This window comes from Oncorhynchus keta, chromosome 8, assembly GCF_023373465.1.
Source record: "Oncorhynchus keta strain PuntledgeMale-10-30-2019 chromosome 8, Oket_V2, whole genome shotgun sequence".
NCBI classification, from domain to species: domain Eukaryota; kingdom Metazoa; phylum Chordata; class Actinopteri; order Salmoniformes; family Salmonidae; genus Oncorhynchus; species Oncorhynchus keta.
The window spans coordinates 1,046,358-1,071,215 of NC_068428.1; the positions used below are offsets into that span (position 1 = coordinate 1,046,358).

Below are 24,858 nucleotides of genomic sequence, written 5' to 3' on the forward strand. Positions count from 1 at the left end.
AACTATAGCATAATGGGACAACAAGTGGAAAAGAGACAATCTGTAATTTTGATTAAGACATTAATGAGCGAGCTAGGATGGATGTAGTCAATATAACTATTTGTATAGCACTTTGAAAATATACAGCAACAGAATTCAGAACATGGGCCATTCTTACAGTATTCTCCCTTTAAACCAAGTCAGAACGATAGGATAAATAAAGGGGGCATATAAGCAAACAATGAAAGCTCTTACGATGATAACATTTCTCTAAAACAGGTTATAGGCTACATGTGCACCACCAAGTCAGAACAGTAGGCGAAGTTAAGAAGGATAAATATACCAAATTATTAGGGTGAGACACATGGCCTACTAACATCTTAGACTTAGTATTACTTTCTTAGCTACAGTATTTATATCTCCCTGACATATTACATCATTAATTCAGCAGCATAAAATACATTTTTGGACTCACCTTGTTTTGCTGTGCTTACTTCAGAGGAGACCGGTCCTTCGTGGGCAAATTTTATCATCAAAATCTGGCATCCTCTGGATTTATGGTGCTTCAAAACAACTAGGAACTTGGGGAAAAAAACAATTCAAATCATGATGACATCTTTGATCTTCAGGTCGTAGCTCTAGAAAGAGGCCGGATTTACAATTCGAGTTGGATGACTGTTCAAAAAGTATTTTCCCGGTCAGAGCTTGTATAGTCAGGTTAACAGTTGTTTTGACCGCGGCACAAATCATGCTTCATTGACAGAATTGCCACGTTGAATGTTTATTATTTTTAACTTTAGGGATAGGTGTCTCGCTAGCTGGACACAAGCCGACAAAATCCTGTGAAATTTAAGGGTTGGGGTTAGAACATACAAGTGTCATGAACATACAAGTGTCTTATATAATTTAAAAGCTTAAATCCTTGTTAATCTAATCCGTTGTCCGATATCAAAAAGGATTTACGGAGAAAGCATACCATGCGATTGTCTGATGCCGGTGCCCCACGTCAAGATATTTTTCAACTAGCACAGGCTTCATAAAATCACAAATAGCAATTCAATAAATCACTTACTTTTGAAGATCTTCCTCTTTTTGCAATCCCAAGGGTCCCAGCTTCAACATGAATGGTCATTTTGTTAGATAAAATCCTTCTTTACGTCCCAAAAAGTCTGTTTAGTTGGTGCCATCAATTTCAGTAATCCACTCGTTCCACTTGCAGACAAAGGAGTCCAAAAAGCTGCCGCTAAAACTTAGTCCAAACAAGTCAAACGATGTTTCTACTTAATCCTCAGGTACTCTAAAATGTAAGTAAACTATAATATTTCATACAGAAAGTAGTATGTTCAATAGGAAAGGAAAATTAGTAAGCACGCGCCCTCTCCCTCACAAGCTGAAAGACTGATATTGTTCCGGTGCTCTTCTCACAAAAACTCCAAATACTTGTTCATTTCTCAAAAAACAAGCCTGAAATCTTGAATAAAGACTATTGACATCTAGTGGAAGCCATAGGAATTGCAATCTGGGAGACAGATTTACATAGAAACAATAGGTTCCCATTATAAGAGCCTGTGAGCTTTTCTTCAGCTTTTTGCCTGCCATATAATTTTTTTTACAGTCTCAGACATTATTATAACACTTTTCGAAAATTAAAAAAGTGTTTTATATCCAATGCTACCAATTATATGCATACCTTGGCTTCTGGACCTGAGTAACAGGCAGTTTACTTTGGGCACGTCAGTCTGGCGGAAATTCAGGAAACTAGACCCTATCCCTAACTAATCCCAGATTTGGGACCATACAGCCACTTCACTGAATAGAAGGCTAGTGATTGCTTTGCAATGCTTGCAGTTAACGTGAGCCACTGTCACGGATTCCTTCAAAACCACTCAATGTTGAATTTGTGATTTCCAACTTGTTGTGTAATGTTTATGTCCAATGGCCGTTTTATCTATAATTTCTCTTCATCATTTCTCTTCATATGACAAGGATTAAAAAGGATTTTCCAGTAGATTGTCGACTTCATTCATGATGATGACTGCTAGCTAAGATTTTGAAAGTATGATGTTGACATGATCAGTCCAATCAAAGCTACTGTACATATAACGTGATATGACATTTTTTCTTAAAACTGCATTGTTGGTTAAAGGCTTGTAAGTTAAGGCTTGTAAGTAAGCATTTCACTGTTGTATTCAGCCCATGTGACAAAGAAAATGTGATTTGATGGGCACTTCTAATGTAACTCTATGGCAGCACCAAGGGGGATAGAATTTTCTAGTCCTCCCCTTAGACTCGGCGGTCACGTCCCTATGAACAGTGGCAGTTCTAGCTTGTATGGCTCCCTGGGCACCCCCTCCAACACCCAATTCTGCACTAACTGTCATTTTTATTCAGACATTTTGAACAACACAAATAGATAAGCATAACATTTAACACTATATAAATGCATAAATATATACAAAAATTTGACTCAAAAAGAAGTAACAAAGACAAATAGATACAAATTTGTGTTGATTTGGCACTCGAGCATCAATACATTACGTCTGTGAAACTATATAGAGTTGACAACGTCTGTTATTACGTCTGTTAACATATCATGATACAAATAAATGTTATAATTTTGGAGACTTTATTGTTTTTTATCTTGTTTTTGAGGTGCTGGGACTGCAATTTGCACTACTCCTATAGAATCACCGATTCAGGTGGCACACGGAGCGACGTGTTAGATCAGTGTGTTTAAAGCACCTGGCATTATGGTTATCTGTGGCTTCTGTGTCCACCCAAAGCAGATGTAGAGGGTAATGAGAGCTTTAGCAGGCTGATCTAATTGTGTGTGTGTGTGTGTGTGTGTGTGTGTGTGTGTGTGTGTGTGTGTGTGTGTGTGTGTGTGTGTGTGTGTGTGTGTGTGTGTGTGTGTGTGTGTGTGTGTGTGTGTGTGTGTGTGTGTGTGTGTGTGTGTGTGTGTGTGTGTGTGAGAGAGAGAGAGAGAGACCCACTCCAAACAGCCCCTGTCAGGAAGCAGCTCAACATGAAAGACCAAACCCATTCCCAATACAGTACCACCCGTTCATAACATGAAGACAATATAATTGTCTTTCTGCCGCTTACTTAACTGTATTGTTGTCGTTGTTTTTGTTTTGTTAATGTTGTTGTTGCACTGTGGAGATCACACTATATATTATACGGTTAACCAATACTGATCATGATTAGCATACTAGTGCGCCTATCTATCTTAAATTTGATTTTATTCCGATGTTGAAAATAAAATGTTGATACGAAACATGAATCGATCTTCTATTCAGAGTGTGAATTATATGTTACTTAGGTTAAAACAAAGTAGTATGTACTGTAATATAATTGCATTTTGCAGACACTTTTATCTGAAGTGGTGTGCACATACAGTGGTGTGCACATACATTTTTACATGGATGGCCCCAGCAGGAATTGAATCCACACTCCTGGCGTTGCAAGCGCCATGCTCTACCGACTGAGTCACACAGGATGAATGCAGTGGGTTCATATTGGACATGTGGCCAAGCTTGCGCTCACTTTCGAAAGACTAGACAGAGCTTCACGGAGTCCCTGTCATGTGCAAACCTTGGCAAAATGTTTGCATACATTTTGAAAATGTAAGAAACAAATAGCTAATTGACATAAGTAATCACACCCCTGAGTCAATACTTTCTAGAAGCACCTTTGGCAGTGACTACAGCTGTGAGTGTTTATGGCTAAGAGCTTTCCACATCTGGATTGTGACATATTTGACAATTATTCTTTTCAAAATCCTTCCATCTCTGTCATATTGGTTGTTGATTAAGACTAGACAACTATTTTCAGGTCTTGGCATAGCTTTTCAAGTAAAACTGTAACTTGGCCACTCAAGAACACTCATTTCTTGGTAAGCAACTCCAGTGTAGATTTGTTCTTGTGTTTTAGGTTATTGTCGTTCTGAAAGGTAAAAAAAGATAAACAAGAGAATTGTGAAATCATCTCCCAGTGTCTGGTGGACATCAGACTAAGCTAGGTTTTCCTCTAGGATTTTTCCTGTGATTAGCTCCATTCGGTTTCTTTTTTATCCTAACTCACCAGTGCGTAACAATTACAAGCATACCCATAGCATGATGCAGCCACCACTATTGCTTGATAATATGAAGAGTGCCACTCAGTAATGTGTTGTTTTAGATTTGCCCCAAACATAACACTTTGTATTCATAATAAAATATAAAAAAGTAAAAATTGCTTTGACACTATTTTTGCAGTATTACTTTAGTGCCTTCTATGTTTTGGAATATTTTGTATTCTGTACAGACTTCTTTCTTTTCACTCTATCAATTAGGTTAGTATTGTGGAGTAACTACAATGTTGTTGATCCATCCTCAATTTTCTACAATCACAGCCATTATACTCTTTTACTGTTTTAAAGTCACCATTGGCCTCATGGTGAAACCCTTGAGTGTTTTCCTTCCTCTCTCCAGCAACTGAGTCTTTGTAGTGTATCTTTGTAGGGACTGGGTGTATTAATACACCATCCACATTTTAATGAAAAACTTCACCATGCACAAATGGATATTCAATGTCTGCTTTTTTAATTTTATTCTTTATTTTGACCCCTCTACCCTTCTTTGCGGGGCATTGGAAAATCTCCCTGGCCTTCATGGTTGAATCTGTGTTTGAAATTCACTGCTAGACTGAGGGACCTAACAGATTGTTGTGTGGAGTACAGAGAGATGAGGTAGTCATTCAAAAAATAATGTTAAACACTTTTATTGCACATAGTGTGAGTCCATGCAGCTTATTTTGTGACTTACCTCTACATCATCGGTGTGTCCCCCGCAGGATGGTTGAGCTAACTTAGGCTAATGCAATTAACATGAGGTTGTAAGTAACAATAACATTTCCCAGGACAAAGACATATCTGATATTGGCAGAAAGCTTACATTCTTGTTAATCTAACTGCACTGTCCAATTTACAGTAGCTATTACAGTGAAATAATACCATGCTATTGTTTGAGGAGAGTGCACAGCTTTGAACTTGAAAATGTATTAATAAACCAATTAGGCACATTTGGGCAGTCTTGATGGACATTTTTTAACAGAAATGCAATGGTCCATTAGATCAGTCTAACACGTTGCGTGTACACTGCTGCCATCTAGTGGCCAAAATCTAAATTGCACCTGGGATGTAATAATACATTATGGCCATTCTCTTGCATTTAAAAGATGGTACAAATATAAGTAGATATATATAAGTAGATATATAATGTGTTATATTCTCCTACATTAATTAAACATTTCCACAAATGTGTTTCCTTTCAAATGGTATCAAGAATAAAATGCATATCCTTATAATACATTAATAAATAAATACAAATATTTTAAAAATCCTTACTTCAGGTCCTGAGCTACAGGCAGTTAGATTTGGGTATGTCATTTTAGGCAAACATCAAAAAAAAAAATGGTGGATCCTTGTTAGGTAAATATTTACTCATTAACTTATTTAGGCTTGCCTTAAATACTTATTGACTCAAAACATTTCAGCTTAATTTTTTCATAAATGTGAAAAACATAATTCCACTTTGACATTATGGAGTATTGCGTGTAGGCCAGTGACAAACAATCTCAATTTAATCAATTTTAAATGTTGACTGTAACACAACAAAATGGGGTAAAAGTGAATGGGTGTGAATACTTCCTGAATGCTCTGTCTTTCACTTATATTCGATTGATTTCTTTTAATTAAAGAAAAAATATTACATCTCACCTTTGACCTTTAATGCTGCATTGCAGATCTGAAGATTGATTTGAGCCTGCATATAATTGAGAACTTTAAAGAATGGAAATGCAAGGTATATTTACACTAATGATAGCTCCTAACCTGTAAGCAGTAACATCCTCATCAAACCTCACCTGCTGATGCAAACACTGCAAGAGGATTTGTGAGAATGAATTTGTGAATATACAACGTTTTTTCCCTGTTCTACAGATATGTAAGCACTGTACAGAAGGACATGAATTATACAAGAACAAAATTCTTAATGAAGCCATGGCAATAGAACTTACTGCCTTTTTTTGAAAGGGAGTAGCACTGTGTGCCTCAGAAATGTTTGTGACTTCACCGCCTATTATCGTTAAATCTGCCGTGTTGCTCCTGGTGTCAGTTATGATTATGTGTTCTACCGAAGAAGTCGCGGTTCGAGCTCACCTTACATTACCACTGTGCTCACGTCGAGTGGCTGTCTCGGCATTTAGATAACCAAGCCAGATCTGATTCAGAATGGCTTCTCATGCAATATTTCATGCAAAAATGCATTGATTCATATGATACGCATAGGTTCAGCAGATTTGATGTGTTATTCAGATGTTTTTATTAATTCTGTATTCTACCAACGAGATCTGGGAAAAAAAACAATATAACTGAGAAAATACAGGAATAAAAAAAGACACCCTGCTATTAGACACAAATTATACTTAATCAGTGATGCAACACACAGTATGAATACAGCCAACATGTCTGTTTCTGTATTGTGTTTTTACTGTTGTTATAATGCCAATGACCCCTCTGTTTTTCTCCTGTTCTCCATTCCGAAAAATAAATTATTTCTTTAGCCTATTGTTAAATGTAATTTCATAATTCCAATATGTTTTCATGAATTGAATTCACTTAGTCTATTTAATGAGAATTTGTAAGATTCTTATTTGCATAAAATAGACACAGACCAATCTTATAAAAAATAGATAATAGTATTTATTCTCGGAGCGCGCTGCCATGTAACCACGAACAACAGATAACTCTATGGCAGCACCAAAGGGGATAGAATTTTCTAGTCCTCCCCTTAGACTCGGCGGTCACGTAGTGTCCCTAGGAACAGTGGCAGTTCTAGCTTGTATGGCTCCCTGGGCACCCCCCCAACACCCCATTCTACACTAACTGTCATTTTTATTCAGACATTTTGAACAACACAAATAGATAAGCATAACATTTAACACTATATAAATGCATAAATATATACAAAAATTTGACTCAAAAAGAAGTAACAAAGACAAATAGATACAAATTTGTGTTGATTTGGCACTCGAGCATCAATACATTACATTTACATTACATTTACATTTAAGTCATTTAGCAGACGCTCTTATCCAGAGCGACTTACAAATTGGTGCATTCACCTTATGACATCCAGTGGAACAGTCACTTTACAATAGTGCATCTAAATCTTTTAAGGGGGGTGAGAAGGATTACTTTATCCTATCCTAGGTATTCCTTAAAGAGGTGGGGTTACAGGTGTCTCCGGAAGGTGGTGATTGACTCCGCTGTCCTGGTGTCGTGAGGGAGTTTGTTTCACCATTGGGGGGCCAGAGCAGCGAACAGTTTTGACTGGGCTGAGCGGGAACTGTACTTCCTCAGTGGTAGGGAGGCGAGCAGGCCAGAGGTGGATGAACGCAGTGCCCTTGTTTGGGTGTAGGGCCTGATCAGAGCCTGGAGGTACTGAGGTGCCGTTCCCCTCACAGCTCCGTAGGCAAGCACCATGGTCTTGTAGCGGATGCGAGCTTCAACTGGAAGCCAGTGGAGAGAGCGGAGGAGCGGGGTGACGTGAGAGAACTTGGGAAGGTTGAACACCAGACGGGCTGCGGCGTTCTGGATGAGTTGTAGGGGTTTAATGGCACAGGCAGGGAGCCCAGCCAACAGCGAGTTGCAGTAATCCAGACGGGAGATGACAAGTGCCTGGATTAGGACCTGTGCCGCTTCCTGTGTGAGGCAGGGTCGTACTCTGCGGATGTTGTAGAGCATGAACCTACAGGAACGGGCCACCGCCTTGATGTTAGTTGAGAACGACAGGGTGTTGTCCAGGATCACGCCAAGGTTCTTAGCGCTCTGGGAGGAGGACACAATGGAGTTGTCAACCGTGATGGCGAGATCATGGAACGGGCAGTCCTTCCCCGGGAGGAAGAGCAGCTCCGTCTTGCCGAGGTTCAGCTTGAGGTGATGATCCGTCATCCACACTGATATGTCTGCCAGACATGCAGAGATGCGATTCGCCACCTGGTCATCAGAAGGGGGAAAGGAGAAGATTAATTGTGTGTCGTCTGCATAGCAATGATAGGAGAGACCATGTGAGGTTATGACAAGAGCCAAGTGACTTGGTGTATAGCGAGAATAGGAGAGGGCCTAGAACAGAGCCCTGGGGACACCAGTGGTGAGAGCGCGTGGTGAGGAGACAGATTCTCGCCACGCCACCTGGTAGGAGCGACCTGTCAGGTAGGACGCAATCCAAGCGTGGGCCGCGCCGGAGATGCCCAACTCGGAGAGGGTGGAGAGGAGGATCTGATGGTTCACAGTATCGAAGGCAGCCGATAGGTCTAGAAGGATGAGAGCAGAGGAGAGAGAGTAAGCTTTAGCAGTGCGGAGCGCCTCCGTGATACAGAGAAGAGCAGTCTCAGTTGAATGACTAGTCTTGAAACCTGACTGATTTGGATCAATAAGGTCATTCTGAGAGAGATAGCGGGAGAGCTGGCCAAGGACGGCACGTTCAAGAGTTTTGGAGAGAAAAGAAAGAAGGGATACTGGTCTGTAGTTGTTGACATCGGAGGGATCGAGTGTAGGTTTTTTCAGAAGGGGTGCAACTCTCGCTCTCTTGAAGACGGAAGGGACGTAGCCAGCGGTCAGGGATGAGTTGATGAGCGAGGTGAGGTAAGGGAGAAGGTCTCCGGAAATGGTCTGGAGAAGAGAGGAGGGGATAGGGTCAAGCGGGCAGGTTGTTGGGCGGCCGGCCGTCACAAGACGCGAGATTTCATCTGGAGAGAGAGGGGAGAAAGAGGTCAGAGCACAGGGTAGGGCAGTGTGAGCAGAACCAGCGGTGTCGTTTGACTTAGCAAACGAGGATCGGATGTCGTCGACCTTCTTACGTCTGTGAAACTATATAGAGTAGAGTCCCTATACCAGTCTGCTGTTCCCACATGCTTCAAGAGGGCCACCATTGTTCCTGTTCCCAAGAAAGCTAAGGTAACTGAGCTAAACGACTACCGCCCCGTAGCACTCACTTACGTCATCATGAAGTGCTTTGAGACTAGTCAAGGACCATATCACCTCCACCCTAGCTGACACCCTAGACCCACTCCAATTTGCTTACCGCCCAAATAGGTCCACAGACGATGCAATCTCAACCACACTGCCCTAACCCATCTGGACAAGAGGAATACCTATGTGAGAATGCTGTTCATCGACTACAGCTCGGCATTCAACACCATAGTACCCCCCAAGCTCATCAAGCTCGAGACCCTGGGTCTCGACCCCGCCCTGTGCAACTGGGTACTGGACTTCCTGACGGGCCGCCCCCAGGTGGTGAGGGTAGGCAACAACATCTCCACCCCGCTGATCCTCAACACTGGGGCCCCACAAGGGTGCATTCTGAGCCCTCTCCTGTACTCCCTGTTCACCCACGACTGCGTGGCCACGCATGCCTCCAACTCAATCATCAAGTTTACGGACGACACAGTGGTAGGCTTGATTACCAACAACGACGAGACGGCCTACAGGGAGGAGGTGAGGGCCCTCGGAGTGTGTTGTCAGGAAAATAACCTCACACTCAACGTCAACAAAACTAAGGAGATGATTGTGGACTTCAGGAAACAGCAGAGGGAACACCCCCCTATCCACATCGATGGAACAGTAGTGGAGAGGGTAGTAAGTTTTAAGTTCCTCGGCATACACATCACAGACAAACTGAATTGGTCCACTCACAGACAGCATTGTGAAGAAGGCGCAGCAGCGCCTCTTCAACCCCAGGAGGCTGAAGAAATTCAGCTTGTCACCAAAAGCACTCAAACTTCTACAGATGGCGGGCTGTATCACCGCCTGGTACGGCAACTGCTCCGCCCACAACCGTAATCTCTCCAGAGGGTAGGGAGGTCTGCACAATGCATCACCGGGGGCAAACTTCCTGCCCTCCAGGACACCTACACCACCCGATGTTACAGGAAGGCCATAAAGATCATCAAGGACAACAACCACCCGAGCCACTGCCTGTTCCCCCTGCTATCATCCAGAAGGCGAGGTCAGTACAGGTGCATCAAAGCTGGGACCGAGAGACTGAAAAACAGCTTCTATCTCAAGGCCATCAGACTGTTAAACAGCCACCACTAACATTGAGTGGCTGCTGCCAACACACTGACTCAACTCCAGCCACTTTAATAATGGGAATTGATGGGAAATGTAAAATATATCATTAGCCACTTTAAACAATGCTACCTAATATAATGTTTACATACCCTACATTATTAATCTCATATGTATACGTATATACTGTACTCTATATCATCGACTGCATCCTTATGTAATACATGTATCACTAGCCACTTTAACTATGCCACTTTGTTTACATACATACTGTATCTTGCCTATGCTGCTCTGTACCATCACTCATTCATATATCTTTATGTACATATTCTTTATCCCCTTACACTGTGTATAAGACAGTAGTTTTGGAATTGTTAGTTAGATTACTTGTTGGTTATTACAGCATTGTCGGAACTAGAAGCACAAGCATTTCGCTACACTCGCATTAACATCTGCTAACCATGTGTATGTGACAAATAACATTTGATGAGTTGATTTGATATACAAAATATGACGTCATTGGTTATAAAACGTCCTTCCTCCTATCGACCAGGACGGGTTCAATAGTTTATTCCAACCCACTAGCTCGCTCACTCCAGACACACACTTATCTAGATTAACTTCTGGAATCTTCACCTTCCTCCATCACAATTTAGAAGACAGTTCCAGATAATGGAAAACACTCTGCCTTATCTAAAAAGCTAAGTTGAGTCGGTTCAACCATAGGTCAACGACATTTTTTGCTTACTTAAAAACCCACAATTCCAGTCCTCTCCAACCTGGCTGGAATGGTATTTATTTTATTTAATTACCCCCTGTTTCATGCTCCACAATCCCTTACTTATGAATTAATATTGTTTAATCAGATAAAACAGTATAAGTTTCATTAGTTATAGTTCTATTTAAAATGTAGATATTCTTTAGTCATTATTCACAATATTCCTAACACCTATGTATTTTTTTTTTCATTGGGCGATGCACTGCTGCAATCACAGTGATTCTCGCATGGACATGTGCATTCAACAGCCTCCTCTGGTGAACAGAAAGACTTCAGAGAGCGTCTGAGCGGCAAGAGCAGCGATTCCAGCCAAAAGTGCACCATGCACCACTAGAGAGTGGTTGAGCAACCAATGAAAGCCTGCTGTGACTTTGGCTGGTGCATGATGATTAGGCCTAAGGTAACCAGGGGTTTGCTGTCTTATGTGCTGATCACCATTTGTTACCCGTGTAGCGTTGAGTGTGTGATGCGCTTGTTGTACAATACATGAAGGCTATGTGACAGTGGTGAGAAAGAGAGAGGCAGTCCTGTCATTTATTTTGCATCATAATAAGGACATGTACTGTATTTTCATTTACTTTTGAGGGTCTACAGCTATAAAAACACTGAATGCAAACTTATGGCATAGGTCATTGTATTAGAATACATTAATGTATGATTTCTATAAACACTAGGCTTATGTCACACATCTTTTCAAGGATGAAAGAGAACTAAGATTCAATATATTCAAAGAATAAAGGGAAAGGGGAAAGGGAATATCTAGTCAGTTGTGCAACTGAATGCATTCAACCGAATTGTGTCTCCCATTTTAACCCAGCCCCTCTGAATCAGAGAGGATGTTAAGCAGGGTGGCAATGCAAAGCAAATTATACATAAGCTTCTACTACTATCTATGGGTTTCACCATCATGCTTTACCAACAGCTTTTCATTAGTCTTATGCAAATGTGTGTATAGTTTAAAATAATGGTCAAACACGGTAAAGGGTAAGGTTGTTTACGTCACACCATTGTGTGGTTAAAGCATAAACTGTGGAACATGACCCAGCTCTACATCATAGCCTTAGACCCTGGCTCTGCTCAAATTCTAGTCTCCTTATGGTCTCAAAAGACTGACTCAAAACACAGAACACCTTACGTGTTAAAAAACACCACTAAAGGGACAGTTCAGCAAAATTACATATGATCTCAAAATAATTTCATAACAAGTAATTGAGCAACAAAACATGAAATGTAAAAAACATGTTCAACGGAGACATTAACTTACATTTGTTTTTAAAAAATGTAATTATGTCAAACTATCCCTTTAATATTTTTTGCAGTACTAAGCTTTGGGGCTGTGGAGGTTCTGGTTTGCTGTTGCCGATTTATGATCCAACTAAATTAGGTGAGCTCACTCCCCACTTGTAGAGATATCTGTTGCTGTATCATCACAGCCAAATATGGAAATGTGAGCTTGCTCATGTGACTGAGGATGCAAAATACAGACAAACAACTTCAGTTATATGCGACAGTCATAGAGTAACTATAACAGACATGACCAACGGTATTCTTCTACGATACACATTTCCATCTGATTTACTGATCCAATTGTTATACAAGCCTGAGGGTTACATAGAAGTCTTTGGCATCATGTTGTATTTTATATCTAATTCACTCCCTCTTTCCATCCAGCCCATATCCCCTTCTTTTCACATCCCTTTTACGTCAACAGTCACCTGAGACTTCGAGCTTTGACAATGATGACAGTGTCCCCCAGTACGTGTTTACTTGAACACCTCTCCAATTTGACAACGCGGGTCTCCAATGAAAGGGCATCCAGGATTGCATCAGCCTCTGCCTCGGAGTTGGAAATAACAGTTATTACAACGATGCAGACTGATTGTTGACATATTCTCTAAGGGACATGGAGGGCTGCCAATTCTATTACATCCTGCACATTTCCAGCCAACGGCAATGGATGGGGCCCAAAGTGTGTGCCTGTACGTGTCTGTATTTGTGTCTGTATGTGTGCAAAACGTGTGTCTTGTCTAACTAATATGGAGACGTCACATCCAACGCCATGTGTTTGCTCTCGTGTGTGTGTGTGTGTGTGTGTGTGCTTTTGCTTTGACTGCTGGCCATAGGCAAATGCTTGAAATCAGCTGGAAATTATTTTTCTCCTCCAAGTGTCTCAACAGCTGGTGACTACAGGCTTGAGGGACAGTCTTCTTACTTATTTCACTGATACATACTGAATATATAAGGGGATTCCAATGGAAAGCTTTGTATCAATGACTGATTGTATCACATTTTAAATCGGGGTTTGAATGTAGTCAGTATGCATAACTTTGCTTTAATAAACATTCAAGTAAATTAGGAATACATGTTAGGAGTACATGAACTGCAGTTATTTCCCTGGGAGGGTGATCATCTTGGCAGCATGTGGAAATATACGATTAAAGTGGGGCTAATAGCATTTCTTAGTACAGTAAATTCAACTACTTTAAGTGCTACCAAGTCATCATGGCTGGAGTTTCAAGTGATAAATACATCTCTCCATGTGCAAAATGAGGACCCTTGTTTTCAATTTAAAAAGCAGGGGAAAAGCAAACAAGTAAATACATGAAAGAGAGCCATTAAATTGATTAGGGAGTCTGGGAAAGACATCAAATGAGACTAGAAAGATGTAGCTTAGCAACAGGCTTTATTAAGCCGTAGACACTATTTCCTAAGTGCCCTGCTGCTTTTAATAGGCTTATAGGTGAATGTGTGATTTTACTGCACTTGTACAGCAGACCTGAGCCATTGTTATGTACCACTATTCATCAAAAGCACCCACTGCCAAATGAGTCACGCAGTATCAGACACACAGACACAGAGTGATTCCAATTTACATGCATTTCTTTGGGTTGTATCACAAAAGTATGCATTTGTTTTTCAAACTCAGTATAGGACATAGGACGATTAGATGCATGTTCATGATTTAATTGTAAACCCTGTTACAAGCATGAACTGTGTCATGACGTTGGCCTGGGGGTAGGTTTATGACAGTCATAAATACCTCTTCCCCCCTTTTTCCTCTCTCTACCCTACTGATGTTACATTTGCAAAACCCTTGGTTAACATAGAGATTCTGGGAACATCAGAAGGTGGGGGGAAATGAACTATATTCTGGTAATCCGACCGATTGAACATATGCGGTGGTACTTAATGAATATGATGTCAGTTTGGTTGTCATCTGAGACATTCTCATCAATGATAAGATGACAAACTCTACAGTGGAAATTCTAAATCAGAGTTATCGGATTCACATGGAATTGTTGTTAAATTTAAATGTTTGAATATGAAATTCAAATCAAATGTATTTATATAGACAGGTCCTCCGAGAGAGAGAAAGAAAGAGAGAAATAGAGAATTAGAGAGAGCATACTTAAATTCACACAGGACACTGGATAGGACAGGAGAAGTACTCCAGATATAACAAACTGACCCTAGCCCCCCGACACAAACTACTGCAGCATAAATACTGGAGGCTGAGACAGGAGGGGTCAGGAGACACTGTGGCCCCATCCGATGACACCCCCGGACAGGGCCAAACAGGAAGGATATAACCCCACCCATTTTGCCAAAGCACAGCCCCCACACCACTAGAGGGATATCTTCAACCACCAACTTACCATCCTGAGACAAGGCCGAGTATAGCCACACAGATCTACGCCACGGCACAACCCAAGGGGGGGCGCCAACCCAAACAGGAAGAACACATCAGTGACTCAACACACTCAAGTGACGCACCCCTCCTAGGGATGGCATGAAAGAGCCCCAGTAAGCCAGTGACTCAGCCCCTGTAATAGGTTTAGAGGCAGAGAATCCCAGTGGAAAGAGGGGAACCGGCCAGGCAGAGACAGCAAGGGCGGTTCATTGCTCCAGAGCCTTTCCGTTCACCTTCACACTCCTCGGTACTTACTTCCGGGTTGGAGCGAGCGGTCGCATCCGCATTTCGCTCCGCAGGTAGTATAACTTTTTCATTACATTTCATTATAGTACAACGGTTTGATTTGTCTAATCTTAGCAATTTCTTCTTAGCTAGCTACATAGCCGTCTTTGTATCTAAGATAATTGCGTAATTATCGTATTTCGTCGTCCTAACGTAGCCTTCACTGCTCTGCCCAGCAGCTAGCCAGCTAGCAAACGTCGACCGATTAGCAGCACTGTAGAAACTATTACACTCAACTGAACGACTTGATTAGTGTAGTGTTAGCTAGCTACATAGCTGTCTTTGCTGTCTTCGTATCCAAGATAATTGTGTAGTCTTAGAGTGATTATCTTAATTTACCGAGGTTAGCTAGCCAGCTATTTGTCGTCCTTAACGTAGGAGACACTGCTAGCTAGCCAACAGCTAGCCAACGTCTTCTGAATAGAACTTAACAACCGGTCGCATTCCGCTTCGCTCCACAGGTAGTATCACATTTTCATTTAATTTCATTACAGTGCAATCTGGTTTCCGAGCCGGTCACGGGTGCACCTCAGCCACACTCAAGGTACTAAATGATATCATAACCGCCATCGATAAAAGACAGTACTGTGCAGCCGTCTTCATCGACCTCGCCAAGGCTTTCGACTCTGTCAATCACCAAATTCTTATCGGCAGACTCAACAGCCTCGGTTTTTCGGATGACTGCCTTGCCTGGTTCACCAATTACTTTGCAGACAGAGTTCAGTGTGTCAAATCAGAGGGCATGCTGTCCGGTCCTCTGGCAGTCTCTATGGGGGTGCCACAGGGTTCAATTCTCGGGCCGACTCTTTTCTCTGTATATATCAATGATGTTGCTCTTGCTGCGGGCGATTCCCTGATCCACCTCTACGCAGACGACACCATTCTATATACTTTCGGCCCGTCATTGGACACTGTGCTATCCAACCTCCAAACGAGCTTCAATGCCATACAGCACTCCTTCCGTGGCCTCCAACTGCTCTTAAACGCGAGTAAAACCAAATGCATGCTTTTCAACCGATCGCTGCCTGCACCCGCATGCCCGACTAGCATCACCACCCTGGATGGTTCCAACCTTGAATATGTGGACATCTATAAGTACCTAGGTGTCTGGCTAGACTGCAAACTCTCCTTCCAGACTCACATCAAACATCTCCAATCAAAAATCAAATCCAGAGTCGGCTTTCTATTCCGCAACAAAGCCTCCTTCACTCACGCTGCCAAGCTTACCTAGTAAAACTGACTATCCTACCGATCCTCGACTTCGGCGATGTCATCTACAAAATGGCTTCCAACACTCTACTCAGCAAACTGGATGCAGTCTATCACAGTGCCATCCGTTTTGTCACTAAAGCACCTTATACCACCCACCACTGCGACTTGTATGCTCTAGTCGGCTGGCCCTCACTACATATTCGTCGCCAGACCCACTGGCTCCAGGTCATCTACAAGTCCATGCTAGGTAAAGCTCCGCCTTATCTCAGTTCACTGGTCACGATGGCAACTCCCATCCGTAGCACGCGCTCCAGCAGGTGTATCTCACTGATCATCCCTAAAGCCAACACCTCATTTGGCCGCCTTTCGTTCCAGTACTCTGCTGCCTGTGACTGGAACGAATTGCAAAAATCGCTGAAGTTGGAGACTTTTATCTCCCTCTCCAACTTCAAACATCAGCTATCCGAGCAGCTAACCGATCGCTGCAGCTGTACATAGTCTATAGGTAAATAGCTCACCCTTTTTCACCTACCTCATTCCCATACTGTTTTTATACTGTTTTTATTTATTTACTTTTCTGCTCTTTTGCACACCAATATCTCTACCTGTACATGCCCATCTGATCATTTATCACTCCAGTGTTAATCTGCAAAATTGTATTATTCGCCTACCTCCTCATGCCTTTTGCACACATTGTATATAGACTGCCCATTTTTTTCTACTGTGTTATTGACTTGCTAATTGTTTACTCCATGTGTAACTCTGTGTTGTCTGTTCACACTGCTATGCTTTATCTTGGCCAGGTCGCAGTTGCAAATGAGAACTTGTTCTCAACTAGCCTACCTGGTTAAATAAAGGTGAAATAAAATAAAATAAAACAGTACAACGGTTTGATTTGTTTGATCGTAGCTAGCTACATAGCTAGCTACATAGCCGTCTTTGTATCAAAGATAATTGTGTAGTCTAGAGCGATTTTCTAGGTTAGCTAGCCAGCTATTGTCGTTCTTTTAACGCAACATAACGCAATCAACACTGCTAGCTAGCCAGCTAGCCCCGAATAGCAGCACTGTAGAAACTATTACACTCAACGGAACGACTTGATTAGTGTAGTGTCAACAACGCAGCCACTGCCAGCTAGCCTACAAAGTCAACAACGCAGCCACTGCCAGCTAGCCTACTTCAGCAGTACTGTATCATTTTAATCATTTTAGTCAATAAGATTCTTGCTACGTAAGCTTAACTTTCTGAACATTCGAGACGTGTAGTTCACTTGTCATTCCAATCTCCTTTGCATTAGCGTAGCCTCTTCTGTAGCCTGTCATCTATGTGTCTGTCTATCCCTGTTCTCTCCTCTCTGCACAGACCATACAAACGCTCCACACCGCGTGGCCGCGGCCACCTAATCTGGTGGTCCCAGCGCGCACGACCCACGTGGAGTTCCAGGTCTCCGGTAGCCTCTGGAACTGCCGATCTGCGGCCAACAAGGCAGAGTTCATCTCAGCCTATGCCTCCCTCCAGTCCCTCGACTTCTTGGCACTGACGGAAACATGGATCACCACAGATAACACTGCCAGTCCTACTGCTCTCTCTTCGTCCGCCCACGTGTTCTCGCACACCCCGAGAGCTTCTGGTCAGCGGGGTGGTGGCACCGGGATCCTCATCTCTCCCAAGTGGTCATTCTCTCTTTCTCCCTTACCCATCTGTCTATCGCCTCCTTTGAATTCCATGCTGTCACAGTTACCAGCCCTTTCAAGCTTAACATCCTTATCATTTATCGCCCTCCAGGTTCCCTCGGAGAGTTCATCAATGAGCTTGATGCCTTGATAAGCTCCTTTCCTGAGGACGGCTCACCTCTCACAGTTCTGGGCGACTTTAACCTCCCCACATCTACCTTTGACTCATTCCTCTCTGCCTCCTTCTTTCCACTCCTCTCCTCTTTTGATCTCACCCTCTCACCTTCCCCCCTACTCACAAGGCAGGCAATACGCTCAACCTCATCTTTACTAGATGCTGTTCTTCCACTAACCTCATTGCAACTCCTCCAAGTCTCCGACCACTACCTTGTATCCTTTTCCCTCTCGCTCTCATCCAACACTTCCCACACTGCCCCTACTCGGATGGTATCGCGCCGTCCCAACCTTCGCTCTCTCTCCCTGCGGACCTGGCATCCTTTCGCTCCCTCCTCTCTACATTTTCCTCTTCTGTCTCTGCTGCTAAAGCCACTTTCTACCACTCTAAATTCCAAGCTTCTGCCTCTAACCCTAGGAAGCTCTTTGCCACCTTCTCCTCCCTCCTGAATCCTCCTCCCCCTCCCCCTCCTCCCTCTCTGCAGATGACTTTGTCAACCATTTTGAAAAGAAGGTCGACGACATCCGATCCTCGTTTGCTAAGTCAAACGACACCGCTGGTTCTGCTCACACTGCCCTACCCTGTGCTCTGACCTCTTTCTCCCCTCTCTCTCCAGATGAAATCTCGCGTCTTGTGACGGCCGGCCGCCCAACAACCTGCCCGCTTGACCCTATCCCCTCCTCTCTTCTCCAGACCATTTCCGGAGACCTTCTCCCTTACCTCACCTCGCTCATCAACTCATCCCTGACCGCTGGCTACGTCCCTTCCGTCTTCAAGAGAGCGAGAGTTGCACCCCTTCTGAAAAAACCTACACTCGATCCCTCCGATGTCAACAACTACAGACCAGTATCCCTTCTTTCTTTTCTCTCCAAAACTCTTGAACGTGCCGTCCTTGGCCAGATCTCCCGCTATCTTGCTCAGAATGACCTTCTTGATCCAAATCAGTCAGGTTTCAAGACTAGTCAACTGAGACTGCTCTTCTCTGTATCACGGAGGCGCTCCGCACCGCTAAAGCTAACTTTCTCTCCTCTGCTCTCATCCTTCTAGACCTATCGGCTGCCTTCGATACTGTGAACCATCAGATCCTCCTCTCCACCCTCTCCGAGTTGGGCATCTCCGGCGCGGCCCACGCTTGGATTGCGTCCTACCTGACAGGTCGCTCCTACCAGGTGGCGTGGCGAGAATCTGTCTCCTCACCACGCGCTCTCACCACTGGTGTCCCCAGGGCTCTGTTCTAGGCCCTCTCCTATTCTCGCTATACACCAAGTCACTTGGCTCTGTCATAACCTCACATGGTCTCTCCTATCATTGCTATGCTGACGACACACAATTAATCTTCTCCTTTCCCCTTCTGATGACCAGGTGGCGAATCGCATCTCTGCATGTCTGGCAGACATATCAGTGTGGATGACGGATCACCACCTCAAGCTGAACCTCGGCAAGACGGAGCTGCTCTTCCTCCCGAGGAAGGACTGCCCGTTCCATGATCTCGCCATCACGGTTGACAACTCCATTGTGTCCTCCTCCCAGAGCGCTAAGAACCTTGGCGTGATCCTGGACAACACCATGTCGTTCTCAACTAACATCAAGGCGGTGGCCCGTTCCTGTAGGTTCATGCTCTACAACATCCGCAGAGTACGACCCTGCCTCACACAGGAAGCGACGCAGGTCCTAATCCAGGCACTTGTCATCTCCCGTCTGGATTACTGCAACTCGCTGTTGGCTGGGCTCCCTGCCTGTGCCATTAAACCCCTACAACTCATCCAGAACGCCGCAGCCCGTCTGGTGTTCAACCTTCCCAAGTTCTCTCACGTCACCCCGCTCCTCCGCTCTCTCCACTGGCTTCCAGTTGAAGCTCGCATCCGCTACAAGACCATGGTGCTTGCCTACGGAGCTGTGAGGGGAACGGCACCTCAGTACCTCCAGGCTCTGATCAGGCCCTACACCCAAACAAGGGCACTGCGTTCATCCACCTCTGGCCTGCTCGCCTCCCTACCACTGAGGAAGTACAGTTCCCGCTCAGCCCAGTCAAAACTGTTCGCTGCTCTGGCCCCCAATGGTGGAACAAACTCCCTCACGACGCCAGGACAGCGGAGTCAATCACCACCTTCCGGAGACACCTGAAACCCCACCTCTTTAAGGAATACCTAGGATAGGATAAGTAATCCTTCTCACCCCCCTTTTAAGATTTAGATGCACTATTGTAAAGTGACTGTTCCACTGGATGTCATAAGGTGAATGCACCAATTTGTAAGTCGCTCTGGATAAGAGCGTCTGCTAAATGACTTAAATGTAAACTTCAAAGCGTTTCCTTTCAAATGGTATCAAGAATATGCAAATCCTTGCTTCAGGTCCTGAGCTACAGGCAGTTATATTTGGGCAGGCATTTTAACCTCTTGCTCCTACCTGACACGCAGGCGTCCCATCTAGACATCTGGAAATGCAAATGTGCTACGCTAAATGCTAATAGTACTAGTTAAAACTCAAACGTTCATTAAAATACACATGCAGGGTATTGAATTAAAGCTACACTCGTTGTGAATCCAGGCAACAAGTCAGATTTTTAAAATGCTTTTCGGCGAAAGCATGAGAAGCTATTATCTGATAGCATGTAACACCCCAAAAGGGGACGTAAACAAAATAATTAGCATAGTCGTCGCTACACAAACCGCACAAATAAAATATAAAACATTCATTACCTTTGACCATCTTCTTTGTTGGCCTCCTAGATGTCCCAGGAGGGGGTCTTTTTTTCGATTAAATCGGTCCATATATAGCCTAGATATCGATCTATGAAGACTGTGATAAACGAAAAAAATAGCGTCTTATAACGTAACGTCATTTTTTTTAATTAAAAAAGTCGACGATAAACTTTCACAAAACACTTCGAAATACTTTTGTAATGCAACTTTAGGTATTAGTAAACGTTAATAAGCGATCAAATTGATCACGAGGCGAAGTATATTCTTTAGCTGTCCGTCTGGAAATAATGTCCGGGTAAATCTCAACCAAAATATCCGGTCGGAGGCTTGAACAAATGGCTTCGGCCCCCTTGAACTTTGCGACCTTTTACCACATTTCAGGCTTCAAACATAAAGATATAAAACTGTATTTTTTTGTGAAGAATCAACAACAAGTGGGACACAATCATGAAGTGGAACGACATTTATTGGATATTTCAAACTTCTTTAACAAATCAAAAACTGAAAAATTGGGCGTGCAAAATTATTCAGCCCTTTTACTTTCAGTGCAGCAAACTCTCTCCAGAAGTTCAGCGAGGATCTCTGAATGATCCAATGTTGACCTAAATGACTAATGATGATAAATACAATCCACCTGTGTGTAATCAAGTCTCCGTATAAATGCACCTGCACTGTGATAGTCTCAGAGGTCCGTTAAAAGCGCAGAGAGCATCATGAAGAACAAGGAACACACCAGGCAGGTCCGAGATACTGTTGTGAAGAAGTTTAAAGCCGGATTTGTATACAAAACGATTTCCCAAGCTTTAAACATCCCAAGGAGCACTGTGCAAGCGATAATATTGAAATGGAAGGAGTATCAGACCACTGCACATCTACCAAGACCTGGCCGTCCCTCTAAACTTTCAGCTCATACAAGGAGAAGACTGATCAGAGATGCAGCCAAGAGGCCCATGATCACTCTAGATGAACTGCAGAGATCTCCATCTGAGGTGGGAGAGTCTGTCCATAGGACAACAATCAGTTGTATATTGCACAAATCTGGCCTTTATGGAAGAATGGCAAGAAGAAAGCCATTTCTTAAAGATATCCATAAAAAGTGTTGTTTAAAGTTTGCCACAAGCCACCTGGGAGACACACCAAAGATGTGGAAGACGGTGCTCTGGTCAGAAGAAACCAAAATTGAACTTTTTGGCAACAATGCAAAACGTTATGTTTGGCGTAAAAGTAACACAGCTCATCACCCTGAACACACCATCCCCACTGTCAAACATGGTGGTGGCAGCATCATGGTTTGGGCCTGCTTTTCTTCAGCAGGGACAGGGAAGATGGATGGAGCCAAATACAGGACCATTCTGGAAGAAAACCTGATGGAGTCTGCAAAAGACCTGAGACTGGGACGGAGATTTGTCTTCCAACAAGACAATGATCCAAAACATAAATCAAAATCTACAATGGAATGGTTCAAAAATAAACATATCCAGGTGTTAGAATGGCCAAGTCAAAGTCCAGACCTGAATCCAATCGAGAATCTGTGGAAAGAACTGAAAACTGCTGTTCACAAATGCTCTCCATCCAACCTCACTGAGCTCGAGCTGTTTTGCAAGGAGGAATGGGAAACAATTTCAGTCTCTCGGCGTGCAAAACTGATAGAGACATACCCCAAGTGACTTACAGATGTAATCGCAGCAAAAGGTGGCGCCACAAAGTATTAACTTAAGGGGGCTGAATAATTTTGCACGCCCAATTTTTTTGATTTGTTAAAAAAGTTTGAAATATCCAATAAATGTCGTTCCACTTCATTTTTGTGTCCCACTTGTTGTTGATTCCTCACACAAAAATACAGTTTTATATATTTGTGTTTGAAGCCTGAAATGTGGCAAAAGGTCGTAAAGTTCAAGGGGGCCGAATACTTTCGCAAGACTGTATATATTTCCATTTTCAGTGATCAGATTTTCCTGCTCTTTTCGATGAAACGCACGTTCTGTTATAGTCACAGCCGTGATTTAACCAGTTTTATAAACGTCTGAGTGTTTTCTATCCACACATACTAATCATATGCATATACTATATTCCTGGCATGAGCAGCAGATTTTTAACAGAATGTTTGAAAAAGTAGGGGGTAGGAGTAACAGGTTAAGTGGTCCTTCTGTAGCTCAGTTGGTAGAGCATGGCGCTTGTAACGCCAGGGTAGTGGGTTCGATTCCCGGGACCACCCATACGTAGAATGTATGCACACATGACTGTAAGTTGCTTTGGATAAAAGCCTCTGCTAAATGGCATATATAAGAAAGGGGCAGAAGTTCCAACAGTGCAGTTCAAGCAGAGTTAAGAAAATATTACCAAATAAACTAAAGTAAAAAATTATAAAAAATTATAACGAGGCAATATACAGGGGGAACCGGTACCGAGTCAGTGTACAGGTTGGTTTAAGGTAATTTGTACATGTAGGTAGTGGTGAAGTGACAATGCATAGATAAAAAAACAGCAGCAGCGTACAAAATAGTAGCAGCAGCGTACAAAATAAATGAAGGGGGTGGGGGTGTCAATGTAAATATTAATTGATTAATTGTTAAGCAGTCTTATGGCTTGCGGGTTGAAGCTGTTAAGGAGCCTTTTGGTCCTGGACTTGGCGCTTGACGTGCGGTAGCAGTGAGAACTGGAGTCTCTGATAATTTTATGGGCTTTCCTCTGACACCACCTATTATATAGGTCCTGGATGGCTGGAAGCTTGGCTCCAGTGATGTACTGGGCCGTACGCACTACCCTCTATAGCTCCATACGGCCAGATGCTTAGCAGTTGCCATACCAGGCAAAGATATAACCGGTCAGGATTCTCTCGATGGTGCAGCTGTAGAACATTTTGAGGATCTGGGGACCATTGCCAAATCCTTTCAGTCTGCTGAGGGGGAAAAGGTTTTGTTGTGCCCTCTTCACGACTGTCTTGGTGTGATCGGACCATGATAGTTCATTGGTGATGTGGACACCAAGGAACTTGAAACTCTTGACCCGCTCCACTACAGCCCCGCCGATGTTAATGGGGGCCTGTTCGGCCCGCCTTTTCCTGTAGTCCACGACCAGCTCTTTTGACTTGCTCACATTGAGGGAGAGATTGTTGTCCTGGCACCACACTGTCAGTTCTCTGACCTACTCCCTGTATGCTGCCTCATCGTTGTCGGTGATCAGACCTACCACTGTTGTGTCGTCAGCAAACTTAATGATGGTGTTGGAGTCATGTTTGGCCACACAGTTGTGGGTGAACAGGGAGTACAGGAGGGGACTAAGTACACAACCCTGAGGGGCCCCTGTGTTGAGGAGCAGCGTGGCAGACGTGTTGTTTCCTACCCTTACCACCTGGGGCGGCCCATCAGGAAGTCCAGGATCCAGTTGCAGAGGGAGGTGTTTGGTCTCAGGGTCCTTAGCTTAGTGATGAGCTTCGTGGGTACTATGGTGTTAAACGCTGAGTTGTAGTCAATGAACAACATTCTCACATAGGTATTCCTTTTGTCCAGGTGGGAAAGGTTAGTGTGGAGTGCGATTGAGATTGCATTATCTGTGGATCTGTTGGGGCGGTTTGTGAATTGGAGTGTGTCTAGCGTATCCTGGAGGATGCTGTTGATGTGAGCCATGACCAGCCTTTCAAAGCACTTCATGGCTACCGACGTGAATGCTACGGTACAGTAATTATTTAGGCAGGTTACCTTCTCTTCCTTAGGCACACGGACAATGGTGGTCTGCTTGAAACATGTAGGTATTACAGACTCGGTCAGGGAGAGGATGAATCTGTCAGTGAAGACCCTTTTGCTAGTTGGTCCGCACATGCTTTGAGTGCACGTTTTGGTAATCTGTCTGGGCCCGCGGCTTTGTGAATGTTGACCTGTTCAAAGGTCTTGCTCACATGGGCTATCGAGAGTGTTATCACACAGTCATCCAGACTGTTGGTTCGTCTGAGGGCATAGCAGGATTTCTTATAAGCGTCCGGATTAGTGTACCGCTTCTTGAATGAGGCAGCTCTAGCTTTTAGCACGAGGCAGATGTTGCCTGTAATCCATTGCTTCTGGTTGGGATATGTTCGTACGGTCACTGTGGGGACGATGTTGTCGATTCAATTATTGATGAAACCGATGACTGAGGTGGTTTACTCCTCAATGACATTGTATGAATCTTGGAAAATATTCTAGTCTGTGCTAGAAAATAGTCCTGTAGCGTAGCATCCACTTCATCTGACCACTTCCATATTGAGCGAGTCACTGGT

The 24,858-nt window shown here is 43.5% G+C and overlaps 1 protein-coding gene across 1 annotated transcript in view; it reads left to right on the forward strand.

Annotated features, from left to right (window-relative positions):
• LOC127931578 (uncharacterized) overlaps positions 1 to 24,858 on the forward strand; it is a 110,308-nt gene that overhangs the window by 71,248 nt on the left and 14,202 nt on the right. Inside the window, exon 2 of the mRNA XM_052524720.1 lies at positions 19,515 to 19,940. Coding sequence (XP_052380680.1) covers positions 19,515 to 19,940 — 426 coding nt within the window. The remainder of the gene's footprint in view (positions 1 to 19,514; positions 19,941 to 24,858) is intronic.